Source organism: Pogona vitticeps, chromosome 11, assembly GCF_051106095.1.
Source record: "Pogona vitticeps strain Pit_001003342236 chromosome 11, PviZW2.1, whole genome shotgun sequence".
NCBI classification, from domain to species: Eukaryota; Metazoa; Chordata; class Lepidosauria; order Squamata; family Agamidae; genus Pogona; species Pogona vitticeps.
Genome location: NC_135793.1, coordinates 1,149,820 through 1,165,552, shown reverse-complemented (window position 1 = coordinate 1,165,552; position 15,733 = coordinate 1,149,820). Strand labels below are relative to the sequence as shown.

At 47.8% G+C, this 15,733-nt stretch overlaps 1 protein-coding gene across 3 annotated transcripts in view; it reads left to right on the top strand.

The window, feature by feature from the left end:
* OPHN1 (oligophrenin 1) overlaps positions 1-15,733 on the top strand; it is a 57,370-nt gene that overhangs the window by 14,287 nt on the left and 27,350 nt on the right. For all 3 annotated transcript variants that reach the window (XM_072981194.2, XM_072981198.2, XM_078380643.1), the window contains exons 2-4: positions 7,657-7,752; positions 9,858-9,919; positions 11,635-11,706. In XM_072981194.2, coding sequence (XP_072837295.2) covers positions 7,657-7,752; positions 9,858-9,919; positions 11,635-11,706 — 230 coding nt within the window. The remainder of the gene's footprint in view (positions 1-7,656; positions 7,753-9,857; positions 9,920-11,634; positions 11,707-15,733) is intronic.

Below are 15,733 nucleotides of genomic sequence, written 5' to 3'. Positions count from 1 at the left end.
GGGGAATGACCCTTCTGTTGTAAAAGCTGGTCATAAAATTCCAGAGGGCTGACTAGAGTGAAGTCAATTACACAAAACCGTAGCCCTGAAAGGCTACCTTTGCATCCAGAAATAGCGGCTGGTCAGCCTTCCCGCTAGGAACAAAACAAACACAGCCCTGCCCCCATCATCCTGTAATTACTAACCTAGGAATAGAAGTCTTGCTATTGTAAAATGCTGGGGTAAGGAGCAGGCGTGCTGAGGCTTCTTCTCTTATGGCAGTGGCTTTCTGGTAACTGACGGGAAGGAGCAGGGTAACTTTCTGCCTCATGCCAGCTGGGCCAACCCACTTACCTCCACCACGGATCACCTGCCTGTTTCCTCTTTCTTTTCTCTCCCAAAGGCTGGGAGGATTGAAGCCACCTAGAATATTAGGCCTTCCTCTCATGTTGATGTTTAGACAACAGGGGCCTGTCATTGTGCCAGCTCTGCTGAGGTGGAGGAGAGCGAGGAGGAGGAGAAATAGCTGAGACCAGGGGTTCCCAATCTTGGGTCTCCAGATGTTCGCCAACTAAAACTCCCAGAGGCCTTCACCACTAGCTGGGCTGGCCAGGATTTCTGGGAGTTATAGTCCAGGAACATCTGGAGACCCAAGGTTGGGGACCGGTACTGCTTGTGTTTTCCATGTTTGTGTTTTCGGTTACTCAGAATCACACTTTTTAATTTTTTTAAATGTGTGTATACTTATTGTTGTTAGCTTTAATGTTGCCTCTCAGTGATGTAAGATGCCTCTTTATACTCATTGTTCTAAGCTTTAAATATTGTCTTTTAATGATGCTAAGCACACAGTTGTGTACTCATTGTGTTGACCACTGTTGTATTCTCATGGTTTGCAACTTTATTGTCTTGATGGTTTAAATCGCCTTGGGTCCTTTTCAAGGAGAAAAGGCGGGGTAAAAATTTTTTTAAGTAAATAAACCACCGACTTAGACTGCAATTAGTTCATGATTCGTTCATCTGCTTGCAGAGACAAATTGCCATATCACGGACAGCAGTGAACTGAGGTGTACACAAACATGTAGATGGACACACACACACACACACACACACACACACATACATGCATTTTTTTATTGGAACAGAACTGGATGATGCCTCATTGTTCAGTCTTCTAGAAATTGTTTATTCCTAAGTTTTATGCCCCACCCCTCCCGGGCAAATACGAATCCCAGATGGGTTTACAGTTGACATTGAAAATGTAGTGATGGACTGTAGGTCAACCAGATGCAACAATATTGGTGTGCATATATCTACGGCGTAAAACAATAAGTTGGGATAATAATGGTGGAAGTATACAAAACCTGGCCTATTCTTGCTGTTTATAAAGTCAACACGAATGAGAATCTGGTCACTCCCTCTAAGCCGAGGTCCTAAAACGCTGTTGGCTGCAGGCCTGTCTGTGTCTCTTCCCCTTCCCCTCCCTCCCCACACCCGGAAGTTGTTGGCTTCTCTGGCTGAAAATACAAGACTTTGCTGCCAAGGGGGAGGGAGCGGCTGTGGTTCCTTAGCATCGGTCATCATCGCTGCGTCTTGGCACTTCCCTTTCCCCCCCTTTTCTTTCAGGAGATGGAGAGGCATCTCAGAATCTCGTGGCTTGGACTGGATCTCTAGCTTCCACTGCAAAGGGTTTAGGATGCTGATTGAGCCTCAAGCTTGTGTGTTTTGTACAAGTCAGGCCAAGCTTGCCTTGGAAAGCATTTGGTTCCCTTTTCTGTCCCTGCAGTTTTCTCTCCTGGGACCCACCCAGTCTTGGCACCACACCCTTGTGGAAAGAATTCGTTCGCACATGGCTATCCGAAGGGGAGAACTTGACTTTCTGCCTGCCTTTGCGTCGTGTTTGATAAAAAGAAATCTTCCCTACAGAGCAGCCTGCAGCGCTGACCTGGTTTCTCAACCCTATTTCACCTGTCTCTGCAGCGACTCTGGGAGGAAGTTCACCACCTCTACCTGCTCTGTACATCCCGGTCTTGTCTAATTGTGGAAGCTAAGCGGGGTTAGTCCTGGTCTGGGAAGTGACCAGAGAATCCAGTTGATCTCCAGGTAGGGATGGGGAAAGAAACCTGGAAAAGCCATTCCTGCCGATCAGAAATGACAGTCCTGGGCTAGAGAGAAAGAGCCACTGAGCCCAGTATAAGGCAGCTCCCTGTGTTTCTCAGGAAGGTGAGGCTTATCATGGCACCTTCTCCTGTGGCTTCCTAACCCTCCACAAGGGACACAACTGTGGGTGGCCTTGATGGATTGCAAAGACCGCAGGGGGCACAAGCAGTGCCCAAAGGCGAAGCCACCCGCTGTTGCCGTCTGCCGTTCTGACTGCCCCCCCTTGGTTGCTTGCAGCCGCTGCTCCTCTTCTTCAAGACCTCCTTTCGAAAGAGGATGCACGAAGGGCCTTCCATTCCTAGGCTCCTCTCTTATTCCATCTGTTTGCAAGCATTTTGGCCGCAGCTCCGACCTCCCCTCTCTGCAAAAGGCCCGGCTTGTCTGGAGCTGAGGTGGGGGCTGTGGGAAGGTTGTGCGGATCAGCTTGCCAAGGCTGATGGGGCCTGGCCTGGGCTGTACAGTGGGCCTCCCGTTCAGCAGCTTTGCTCGAATGTTCGGAGGGGGGGGGGGAACCAGCAGTTGTTGGCTGGAGGCTGAGGATCAGCCCTTTCTCCTCGCCTTAACCAGATTAGCGGTCTGAGCATCAACCGCAGAAGGCGAGGCAGATGGAGGCTGCAAAGTGGATGCCCCCCCTTTCCCCCCCACAGATACTGCCAGGACGTCCCTTCTCTTTGCTTCTGCCCCCTTCCGCCCCCACCACTCCACAAACGCAGATGGGAAGCAGGCAGGCTTTATTCGAAGGGAGTTTGCCAAGACGTTGTCGCTATGAGTGGGTGACAAACTGAACAACTCAACTGTGCAGAAACAAGGCGAGAACAACATGTGGTCTGGCTGTTCTCCCCCCCCCACCCCACTCAATGTGCGGAAGGCTTTTCCAAACCAACAATGTCATTGTCTGTTAAAACACACCTTCGTAAGCCGGTCGCGTTTTCTTTGCATGACGGGGAGGCCAAATGCCCTCCTTGCCCTGTAGGCTAATTTTACTTGGAAATCTCCCAAGTCATGTCCAGTTAAATCCAACTTGGAGGATGAAATATTTGTCTATGAGAAGAACTCAAGGGCAGCCCATGGTGACCAACGTGTTTCATTGGTTCGTTGAGTTGTGATCTTTGTCTTTGGCGGTCAAACCCAGTGTTGGTGGTGTAAGATTGCTGTCCCTGGTCTTGTGTCCATGTCTGTTGGCACCACCTGGGCGGCATTGCTCCCAGAAATAGAATCCGATGCCAACTGGGGCTGGTGGACTCATTGGAGGTGGAGTTGCTACCTCTCACTTGCTCCTCTTTTGGTCTACATGCGCCTTACCCCTGGTTCTGCTGGCAGGGAGGCACTGCGGAGGTTAGGTTGGTGGTGCCCAGCTGCCCAAAGCAGTGGAACCAGGCCAGCTTCTAGCTTGCTCTGTTGGAGAGCTGGAGGCTGTGCTCTGCTGGCAGATATGTGGGGTAGACCCTGTTGTGTAGCTGGTGGGGAGACAAACCATTCCCTAAAAGCCATTCCTTTGGAAAGCATTTTACAGGGTGCGTTCGGACACAATATTATATATGCATAAACACAACATATACAAAATGTATGTTTTAGGTTGATAAATATATACATTTGGAAAAATAGAGGTTGTTAAAAAAATCATGTGTGAACTTCTCCTGCAATAACACCACCTTCTTGGTTGCTCATATTTTTTTGGAGTAACATTTAGTCCCAGATATTCTTTTTTGCCTTGACTTGCATAACAGGAAAAAAGAAGTTCATATTTAGCTCATCTCCTCATATTCTTATTATCTTCTTTTTTTTTTGGTCTCCCAGCAGCCGAAAGATAGCAAACATATGTATCTGTGGTGCTGCCACAGCATTTTGAAAATGCTGTGTAAGGATCCCATCTGTAGAGCAAAACAAAACAGAGGAAAAAAATATCTAAGAGAGTAGCTGTGGTTGGTCTTTGACTAGGAGGAGCAAAGCTATTAAACCTGTAAAGCTGTAGAAAAACATTAAGCAGGAGCAGTATTTTTGCCCTGTGGAATATTTACTGTCTCTAAGGATCATCTCAAGGGTGTTACTTGACCTTTTCAACTGGATTTCCACTGAGAATTTAGCCTTAGTCAGAAGAGTGCCTGGAATCAATCTTTGGAAAAGCCAGTTAACCTCACGTCAGAAATTTGTGAAGATTCTCAGTCCTCCAGGTGAGGTTACCTGGAAGTTGAGTCATGGCAACTGGACTTGTTTCTTGTTAGGTTGAAACATTTCGCTGCTCTTTCAAGCAGCGTCTTCAGTCTGAGGAAAGTTGGTAGGAGACCCTGGATACATCTGGATATATCAAGGATCTCCTGCCAACACTCCTCAGACTGAAGAAGGTGCTTGGATGAGGAGCGAAACCTTTCAGCCTAATAAGAAAGAAGTCCCGTTGCCATGACTCAACTTCCAAATTCATTGCAAGCTATTTTAGAAACATATGGCCTGCTTCATGGTTATCTCCTTACCCAAAGTGACTACCATTTCGAAACATCAAAGGAACAAAGCCTGAACAATGCCAGGTATAAGGCAATGGAAAGCAAACAAATTATATGTTATTGTACTTGTGGGACTTTTCAGCACTGGCAGGAACAGAAGCCGGACTCAGCAGATAACCCTTGCAATTAGATTATCTTTGTTCTTTGAATTTCCCTTCCAAATGAATAATGGGGTTGCCTGAATATATGCCTTCCTCACATTCCCTTCCTTGGAATGGCGATATTAGGGCGAAAGAATGAGAGAGTGACCTTTCCAGGACACTCACAGTATCCTCCAGCCGTGCTCATTGTCTGAACCGCCTCCTTCACTTGCCGACTGTGTTTTGCATTAAGGGGAGATTGATCATTCCAGGAAACCTACCAGGTTTTCAATTCTGGTTTTGTTCCAGCGCCTGACAGCCAAATGTGAGGGGGCTTTCCTTCCTTCGTTACCTTGGCCCCTTCTGGCAGAGTATTTTTCCTTAAGGAAAATGCTTTCACATCTGCCAAACTCTGCCTGTCAGACCAGCTCATAGGGCGTCCTTACTGTAGATGTTGGTAGCAATTCTGTTTCTGGTGGTGTTACCTGTCGGATTTGCACCCGGTCTGTTGGTTATGGATTCACTGAATCCACTTGGTTGACAGTGGGTTCTTTTTGTGACGAAGCACGGGGTTCAAGCTTTATAAAAATAATAAATAAAAAGACTGTGACTGTTCTGTGTGAAGCTGAAAGGTGTGCGATGTAAACAACGTAAGCTGTTCACCACAGTGGTAATTACTGCTGGCATACCAGCAACTCCTGTTGGGTGTGGTCTCTGTTAGAATAATAATAATTTTAAAAAGCCCACGGTGTCTCAAGTCTTCATGTTTTGGAGAACTTGCTTGTGCAAAAAGCGTTGGAGGAAGGGAGGCAACAGAAAAATGCCATTTAGATTGAATCTTGAGGTGAAGGTTGCAGGAACACTGTTCTCCCAGTGGCCTTACTTACAGCTGACAGCCGATAATAATTTCATGTCTCTCTTGAAGCCTCGGTGGATTTGAATCACACCTCCTGGTTGTAATCCAGCTACTTATTTATATGAGTCCCTTTTCAAACATTTTCCCCAGGAAATGGAATTCGTCTATCAGCCATGTGAGTTCTTGCTCCACGCAGTGGCTTTCTTAAATGCATGGGATTTAGGATCTGATTGCTTCTGTGTATATTTTTACTCACAAGGAGGTGTACACAGTCCCAATCCAGACCAGAACCACTGCACTGGGTTCTCCACTTCGCCATTATGCAATTCACCCCTAAGCTTTCCCTATCTAGGAGCATTCAAAAAAAGCAAAAGGCTTCATGGCACTCATTCAATTTGAGCCCTGGAAGACCTTCCAGAAGCGTCCATTGCACCAATATCCAGATGTTTTCTTTATCTGGATTCTGCAAATCCACTGCTGTCTATAATTTTGCTGCATCAGGGAAATACAGACGGCCGATGGGTGGAGATGACAAGGGTTGTGGTTGCCAGGGTTAGATTAGAAACGGGGTGAAAGGAGGTTCAGCGGCTTGCTAACCGGTGGATGCCTTTGAGCCAGGCTTCCCCCTCCCCCAGCTCTGCTTTTGATCCCAAATGATTGGAAAATCCTAAAAAGAGCTGAGGGTCAACAGCACCAGATTTGGTCTCCATCCTAATGGGTTCCCTGGACTAAAGTTATCTTTCAGGAAGCATCCTTCCCGTATGGAAATATGGCTCTTAAGCCAGGCTATAACTTTAGCTTTATTGCTGGAAATCTTTGAAGCTGAATGTGCTTGTTTTTTAAAATCTCCCTTTGCTCTGGAGCCAGAGAAGAGCACTTTGACCCTTCTCTGAGCTTGTAGGGAGGAGTCATAGGAAAATTAATAGATTCTCTGATTAAGGGCCCAAAGTATCTGGAGCGATGCATTGCAGTCCTTCCTTCCCTCATGTTTCTGTCGTGTTAATGGGAAACCAAAGGACATAAGCCATTCTTCTTTCTGTGCCCCCTCAGACCAACTGGGACGGCTAATAATGACGGAGACCTGGCTTCTCGGAGCTGTGCCGCTGAGTGCTTCTGAAGCTTCATTCATGGGCGACTGGAGAAGGCGGCAAACTGTCGCTTGGGTTGTGTCACCTGTCATTCTGGTCACGTTTGAGTATTGAGTACCCCACAGGGTTCTTTCGCACCCGCGTTCCTCCTCTTTGGGCTCTGGGGTCTCTGGACGGAGAACGGGAATTTCTGGGGCTCCAGCACTTACTGGAACAGCACGGGGTTGAATGTGTGACTCTATGAAGGGACAGGGTGCAGCTTTTCATCGCCCACATATGTAGCTTTGGCTGCTGGAGGAAACGTTGAGTGCCACGTGGTTTGGGCATCGGGTTGCGGGGCCAGAGGCTGGGATTTGGCTTGACAAGGGCTGGACTTGATGACCCCATGGGTTCCCTTCCGGCTTTGCAATTCTAGGCGGTTGTCTCTTAACAGTGCTGTGGCTTTAGGGATCAGGCGCTAGGGATTCATCAAGGAATTTAATACAAATCAAAATATTGGAAGGGAATGTTTTAAAATTTAAGTTGGGGTAGTAATGATAATAATAATGCATCTATTTCTTCTTGAATAGATATATTTTAAAGCAAAAGTAATGAGGCGTGGGATCTTTTCATCCTGCAAATGTAAAGGCCAGGTTTGCATGTTTGGGTTGCATCCCCTGCGAACATTACAATGCTAAATTTTACAGGTTGTGAGGCAGGAAGAGACACTGACCCCAGGGAAAATTATAGTATGTACTTTTTTCCAAATTAAAAGCCCGGCACATTTCAGGCTAGCCTTTTCAGCCTTCTTCAAGGGCATGAATATTTCACTGTTAGCTCTGTTTCGAAGAACTTTTTGTTTATGGTCTGAGTCCAGTGCCTTTTTCTCCACCTGCACTGTTTTAATGGAAAGTTTGAAATCCAGATGAGGCATCATCCTTGTCTTGGAAGCCAAAGATGCTACAGATTTATTTGCCATTCCTGGATCCTTATTTCTCCGTCCTTCATTTCTTTCCCAGATTATTCCTCGGCTGTACAGAGGTTTGCCCAGACGCTTCAGTCCTTCCAGTTTGACTTTATCGGGGACACTCTGACAGATGATGAGATTAATATCGGTAAGTGCTTTCTCTGCTGTGTGTGTTGTTATTACCTTTGATGAGAAGATATCGGCCCCCTCTGAATTGTGTCTGTCTTGGTGCTTTGCTCATCCATAACAGACTGAGCTATAGTCTTAACTAAAAATTATGAGGTACATCCAACCGGCTTGTAAAGAAAGAGTGCCAAAGGCAGCTCTTTGAGGGCCCCCGGTTCAGTTTGCATTTGTGCCCTGGATTTGGGGCTGGCTTCTCTGAATTTGGTGGCATGCGGGGCTAGCCAAAATTAAGGACCTTCTGGGAAGCTAAAGAAGCAGAGTGCAAAAGGTGATCATGTTCTCCTACTGTTCTTGCCCGCTGACTGATATCTGTTAGCCCAGTTTGGATTATGCCTGGTGCCTTCCAAAAACGTGAATCATGATGCACTTTACTTGAAAGGTAGTCCTACAGAGGAGTGGCAGGACCTGTTGTTGATCATCCTAAATTGCAGGATATGCAACAATGGCATCAAGTTACAGGAATCCAGATTTAGGTTGAATATCAAGGAAAACCTCTTAACTGTTAGAGCAGTATGTCAACGGAATCCATGACTTCAGGAGTTGGTGAGCGCCCCAATGATGGAGGCACTCAATTGGAGAACCACCTGTCAGGCCTGCTTGGATGTGGATTCCTGCCTTGTGCAGGGGGTTGGACCCAATGGCCAGAGAGGCCCCTTCCAACTCCATGATTCTATTCTTCCTCCCTCTCTGGTCCTGCTGCAAGGCGGCCTTTGGGAATGATGATGGAGATCCCTGGTTTAATGCAAGGCAAAATCTTGTACCAAAACGAAGGCAGAATCTTGTACCAAAACGAAGGAGGGGAAGTGAAGCAGCACGGGGATGAGCGAAGCACTCGTCTCAAGATGTTTGTTGCTAGTTCAATAAACCAGAGTTTGCTTGTTTGTCTGAGTCCTTGGTGCTGATGGCACACAGCCTCTAACCTGGGGCATTCCATATGGCTGGGCATATGGTTGTATAATGGCTAGTCACTCTTAATAGACGTGCTCCATGAACTTGTCTAATGCTCTTTCAAAGCTGTCACAAGGAAGTGTGTTAGACACATTCCGTGAGTGCAAATTCCATAAATTAATTAAGCGCTTTGGGAAGGATTGCCTTAGCCCCTTTCTTTGCTCCACAGTAGTTTTGATCATACCAGGTCTTCGTTTGCAAGAACCCTGGGACCACAGCTGCCCATTCCTGGCCCTTCTCATAACTGCCTGTTGTAATTCTACCAGCTCCTGTTGGTTCCAGATCTTCTGAGACTTGTGTGAGGAGATTGTCCTCTCTCCTGCAGGCTCTCATTTTGTGGTTCTCTGGAGCAAACTGGCAGAGGTTCATCCAGCAAATCCATATCATAGGCACGAAAGTAGTAATAATGGAAAACAAATCTGAGGGTGTGTGTGGGGGGGGAAGCGGTGGTCCAGCGGCATAATTCCTTCTAAAAAGCAGTTGGGAAATTCATCTGTGTCCCAAATTAAGTGTTTGCTTTTTAACCATCCGGCAGTTTTAGGGTCTGGAAACTGCTGTTGTGGAAACATCGGAGGCCGAGGGTGCTGATTAAGTGAGCTGGAAAGTCTTACCACTCCTGGAACAGAGTAGTAAGTGCCTGCTGAGATGACTCAGAGAGAGGGAGGATCGGATCGCAGGCTTGCTTCCAAAAAAGTCAAGATTATGCTGCTCTTTGCTTTAACCTTGGGATGTAAAGCAGACTGAAAGATGGGCAGCTGAGCCCGGTGCTGCCCCACGTTTGGGGGGCACCCACGTGGAAAGGCCACTGGTAAACGTTCAGATCCTGCTGGATTGTGTCTGGAGCATTCATCCTGTGTCCATTGCCACCAAGAAATGCAACAGAGCCCTACGTAAATTCAAAGTGGTATTTGAATTGCCAGCGGTATCCGTGCCCAAAGACTGCACCTTGTTCACTCAGGGATAATCCTGTCGTTAGGCGCTGTCCAGATTTGTAGGGATTCTGTGAAAGGTTGGCTGCCCAAAAGGTCCCCTTTGCAACAACCCAGCTCTGACCTTGCAAGTGTCGATCCTAAGTGCTTATTTTCCACTCTCTCCCTTCTCTCTCTCTCTTTTCCAAAGCTGAATCCTTTAAGGAATTTGCAGAACTGCTGCAGGAAGTGGAGCTGGAGAGGTCGATGATGGTAAGGCTGCCCCTTGGGGGGGGGCTCATGGGTTGTGTGGTTGGAGGAGATGGGTCATCCTTTGCAGTGGCGTTAGGGCAGGAAGCGGGAGCTGACGGGGGGGGGGCTGAAGAACCACAGCAGCGGGGCAGACCATGGCCAGGGTGTCACTGCTGCTCACATCCAGACACAGACAGATTGGGCTTATTCTGCTTGATTTATTAATTGGATTTATTGTGGCGGTCTGGTGTCAGAATTGAGTTATAGCGACCCTATCAGGGCTTTCAAGGGAAGTGAGATATTTAAGAAAGAAAGAAAGACAGACAGACAGACAGACAGACACTCACTCACTCTCTGAAGTTGCTATAGGTTTTTAACCTGTTGACTGCCGGTGCTGCACAAACGGACTTTATGCCCTAAACCAGCCGCCGCCACCCCTTCCAGATGCACACCATTAGAAGAGGAAGGCACAAAAGGGGAGCCCTCAGGATGGGGCTGCTTCTCTGCCTCCCCAGCCCCCAGGTCTCACCTGTTCCTACAGAGAGAACCTTAAGTGAGCGGTGCTACAAGAGAGAGAGAGGCACGCTCCTCTCTCCCCCCTCCCACGCCTCTCTGCTCGTGACAGCTCCCTGGGGCGCCCACCCACACAAAGAGCACTCCGCTGGGGTTCCTTGTTCCTTGCAAACTAGGCAGCTGGTTCCGAGGGTTGAGTCAGCCCCAGTCTTTCATTGCAGATCCATTGTTCTTTGGGGTGTTGCGTGTGCGGTGTGTTGGCTGCCTGCCTTCAGGGTCCATCCCCTGACGACCGGAGCGTGGGATCCTGAAGGTTTCAGGTTGCTCACCAGAGATCGAGAACTGACAGCTTCTGGGGAAAAAAAAGAAGGTGGACAGCCTGGTTAAATGAAGATTCAGTGTGGAACAATCCTTGTAAATAAGCTACCTCCAGCTGATAAGACTCAGTTTCTCATCTTCTCATCACCAGGAAAGGAACAGTCAAGCAGGGAGGGTGAGGAGGGCGCCGGGGCCAGTCGGTCGCTGCCTTGAAGAGAGAAAGCAGGCCAGGGATTGTGATCCTCTGTCCCTCGGTGGCTGTGGGTCTGGGAGGCTGGGTTTTAGGGTTGATGACTGCAATACCACGTGCTTATCGGAATGTGAAAATGGACCCCAGAAATCTCACGCAACATACAGAAAGACGATCAGGCTCATCTCAAAAGCCACAGCTTCAGCTCAGATGTGCTGTGGTTGGCAGTTCTAGGTGGTGGCGCATACCTTGTTGTGGTCATACATGTGTGTCTCTGTGTTAGTGCACCACAATCCATGGGTTTCTTTAAGACCTCCAAACGTCACGCCAGCATTTCAGAGTCTTTGGAAAGCGGCCTGCTGGACTGCAAGTCCTAAGCAGTTTTTCTTTTTTTTTTACTTCTTGGGACTTTTTGATATGTATGAGATTAATTAAAGCTCTTTTCACCCCTAAAAACCTGCTTATACAGGTGTTTGACTTCATCTTCTGTTGGAGACACAAACTGTCTTCTGTAAACTCCTTTGGTTTTTTTTTAGTTCTGTGCCAAGCATTCCAGAAAATGATTAACCGTCCTGCCTACTTCTCGTCTGAAGGGTGTTGCTTTAAAGTACTCACGTCAAAGAGTTTGGAAGTGAAACACTAATTCATCCCTGTGTTCTTGCAGAAATGGATTCATCGTTAATGAACTTCACTGATTTTTCTCCTTCGTCTGCAGGTGCAAAACGCTAGCGATTTGTTGATCAAACCCCTGGAAAACTTCCGTAAGGAGCAAATTGGATTCACCAAAGTAAGTCTCTATCTCTCCTAATCGTTTGAATTATTTTAGAAATGCTTTTCTTCTAAGCTGAGGTGATGCTTTCCAAGTGAGGATGGTGTAAGTACAGTGGTGCTTCACAAGACGATGTTAATGCGGTTCCCCATTGGAATGCATTGAAATCCATTTAATGTGTTCCAGTGGGGAAAATAGTCATTGTCTTGCGAAAATTGCCCATAGAGAAGCCATTTTGCGAAGCGCGGATCAGCTGTCAAAATCGTCATCTTGCGAAAAACAGTCCCGAAAACAACCATTTTGCGAAGCGCGGACCTAGCTGTCAAAATCATCGTTTTGCGAAAAATGGTCATGGAAAAGAAACCGTCTTGCAAAGCACAGACCAAAACATCGTCCTGCAAAAATCGCCCATAGGAAAAACCGTTTTGCGAAGCGCTATAGTGATCGCAAAAACTCATCAACTTGCGAATAAACCGTTTTGCGAGGTAATCGTCTAGCGAGGCCCCACTGTACAGCCCTGTGTGATTTGCCTTCTCTCACTTTCAGAAACAAAGAAAAAAGGATGGAAACTTGTCCTTAAGGACTTCAAAATGAACTGTGGGAAGTGCCGGCAAGGCCTGTGTCTTTGTAAGAGGCTTCCTTATAACGATGGAAACGTTTATTTCTCCTGGTATCAAAAAGTCAAAGTTCCACATTAGTCAGCAAGCCCCGTCCTGGAACAACTGGCTGAAGCCCAGCTTTGAAATGGAGATCTCTTGGAAAGACGCTGGAGCTTGGATAGAGCCCAGCCCATCTGGAGCCTTGACATTTAAGCACGCCCACATTGCAGAGCATACGACTCAGCCTCTTGATTGCCCCTTCTCCCGTCTCCGTCTCCACGCCCGGCCGTTGAGTTCCCAAACAAATGGCATCATGCAATAATCATTGAGGCTCGGCTGTTTTCTGGGCAGATTTTGTGCGAAGCAAAGAGCATATTCGTTGCCCTCTTGAAAGATAGGGAATGTTTTAAATCTACCCATGGACTGATCTTTTCCTCCCTTTGCTTTTTTTTGCTTTGCTTCTCTTAGCCTGTTAATGAACCAAAGGCCTCTCGTCTTGGCAGGAACCCTTGGAGTGAGGAGTGAGGGGCGTCTGCACCCAGAGGGTTATTACGCTCCCTCCACGAGATGGCTCTTCTCTCTCTCTCGGGTGTGTTGGGGACCAGTTGAGGTTTTGGGACAGGACCTTTCCTTGCATAGCCCTCATCAGCACCTCTTTGCTCCTTTAGAGTGGAATCAGGGACAAACCTGAAATTAGTTTTTACGTAAGTGAGACTGTTCATTAAAATAATCACGTGCTGTTAAGTCCATCCTGACTTAGGGTGACCCTTCTCAAGGTTTTTCCCATAGATAGACCTCCAAAGTGGTTTACCCTTCCCATCTTCTGGGGTGTGTGTGTGTTCTCTCTCTCCCATCACTGAGAAAGGAATCCTACCCAAATGCAGAGCGTCAGAGAGCGGATCCATGAAGCTTAGATCCTTTGGGATGTTTTCTGCACAGGTCCTCGTTAAAACAAGTTGGATCTGGAAAAGAAAAAGGACGTTAGTTTGCTTCATTGGGGTTTGCCCACACAACCATCATAGAAGGAGTTCTGCCACTACGTGCCCGTCTCCCAGCATGTAAATGGTTTAGTCGTCTCTCCTTCCCTAAAGATGTTCGTCGGAAGAGACCAAGCCTCCTTCGGCATGTCAAGTCAACACGCATGCCCGTGGGATGTGAAAGAGATGAGGGACATATTGGCTCCAACTCAGTCAAGCCACTCTCTGCATTTTATGGGCTTTGTGACTGGCTGGACTGGTCAGCCTTTGGAGTAGCTAGTCTGTTCCTGGTTGGCTTGGACAAGTTACAAGCCCTGATCCAACTCAAGGTGGTTCTGAATGAGTCCTGATGGAAGGAAGCACCCGTTGTGACTAAGTGCAGATGGCGAGCCATCCTCTCTTGCTGGCTTGTGTGCTCGCTCCTCTCCTTGGTAGATTTGCTCACCCACATTAACTTATCCCAGCTGTTGAAAATTAAAATAAATACCAGATGACTGTAAAGCTGGCTTCCTCCATCAATAAAAGCTCCACTTGCCATTGGTGAATTTTGGCTGCAGCCATGGATAGAGAGGAGAAACCAGCAAAAGCGTCTACTCCTGACCCTTTTAAAACCAGGGTGGGCACTCAGGGAGGGTGGCTTCTTAATCCCGTTGGACATATTTCAGGTTGCCAGCATATTGCAGCCACTGCTGCTCCGAAAGCTTTCTTGAGAATAAAAATTGCTTGATGCTTCTGCCCTCCCCCATTTTCCCCCCTGTTTCCTCATAAAGCTGCTTTATTTTGTAGAAAGAGGCCGGAGGACTTAGTGGAGCAGATGGCGGCTTCTGCTGATCCTTTTTTGCTTTCTGATTAAGTCTTCTGGAAGTGCTTTGCCATTCGAAACAGTTTGCTCTCGGATCTGCCCAGATGCCAAGTTCACACAAACAGCAGATGTGTGTCTGTGTGTCTGTGTGTGCGAGAGAGGTTTCTTCAGTAAAAGCAAGACATTCTGTATGTACAAGACGTCACATATGAGTTTTGAGGTACAAAGGAAATAGCAGAGAATCAAGTTGGGAATGGCTGTTCTGTCTCCGGCCAACAATCTCCCCATTTAAAGGAACTGGGCTTTCATGTGCAGAAGGGGGCAGTGGGTCACCCTTTCTCACGTGCGCAAGGGGACGGTGAAAAACCCCAGTTGCGCAAGGTTCAAACCATGGCACTTGCTGTTGAAAAGTTGGTTAGAGTTAGATGGATTTGCTTGTCCACGGACATGGAGGGCTGGGAGGGTGGCTGTCTTTCTTGCCCTCGGTCTCTGCACCTTGACATCCTCGTTGACCTTAGGCAACGGCTCCTCATGTGCATGTGGGCATGGTCTGTGGAGTGGGAGCAGGACCTCTTTCCGGGTAGATGTTTTGAGGACAGTCACTGTGTTAGTCCGTTCCAGCAAAGGCAACAGTCCTCCAGCACCCTTAAGCCTATAACCAGTTTATTTCAGGACAACTTTTCATAGAGTACAAACCGATTGCAATCTGGGGACACTCCCTCTGCTATAAATGTGTTAGTTTTAACGATGCTGTTTGGTTCCAGGGCATCTGTGTGTGTGAGAGAGAGACTGTTGCTTCCTTTCTTCAGCCTCTGTGGGGAGAGGGCTTGGAACCAATTCCCTAAGATTATGGAGGGGGGGGCCTGTTGTCTTCTGCAGACCTCAGTCCAGGGCAACTTGTAATCCTTCAGACCCAGCCGTGCCCATCAGCATTGAGCCATCAATTTGAGGCAACCCTGGAGGGCCAGGCACAGTTCCCGTGGCTGGAGCGTCCCCAGTAAGTAGGTGGCCAGCTTTCGATTGAAGACCATCCCGGAAGGGCAGAGAGGACCCTCCTTTGGCGCAACCAGTCTTCTCATTGCCCTGCCAACCTGTCCTTCCCCTCCACCAGCCACCTTTTTTTTTTTTTACCTTCCTAGGAACTTGTTCCAGGTTGTCTGTATCCATCCCAGAATTCCACTTTGTGAACTGGATGCAGCACTCCAGGCAAGGGCTGACTCGGCATAACAATGCAAATAACCACTTCCTTCCTGATGGCATTTGCCATTTTTGCAGCGGCGTAACACTTGCTGACTCATGCTCCTGGCGGTTGGGGTGTCTGTGTGTGTGTTCCTTTGTGGTTTTCTGCTGCGGTTTGGCAACAGGCAACATTTTTTCAAGGCTTTGCCTCCTTCACCATGGTTGGCTTTGCTTCCTTCGCCTTCCGCTGAAAAGACCAGCTTTTCAGCGGAAGGGTTTCACAGCGCTGAGCGCGTCCAGTTCTGCCTCTCCCTCGCTTCGCTGGGGATTCAGCCACTTCCTCATTTCCGCCCTCTGATGTCTGCTGGCAGAGAAAGTGTTTGGGATCCTGCATTTGTAAGAGGGGAGTTTGTTGTTTTGCCATAGCCGTGGCTTGAATAAACTCTTCCGCTGGAGGGCAAAGGGCTTACAGGCTTACCCACAGTTTT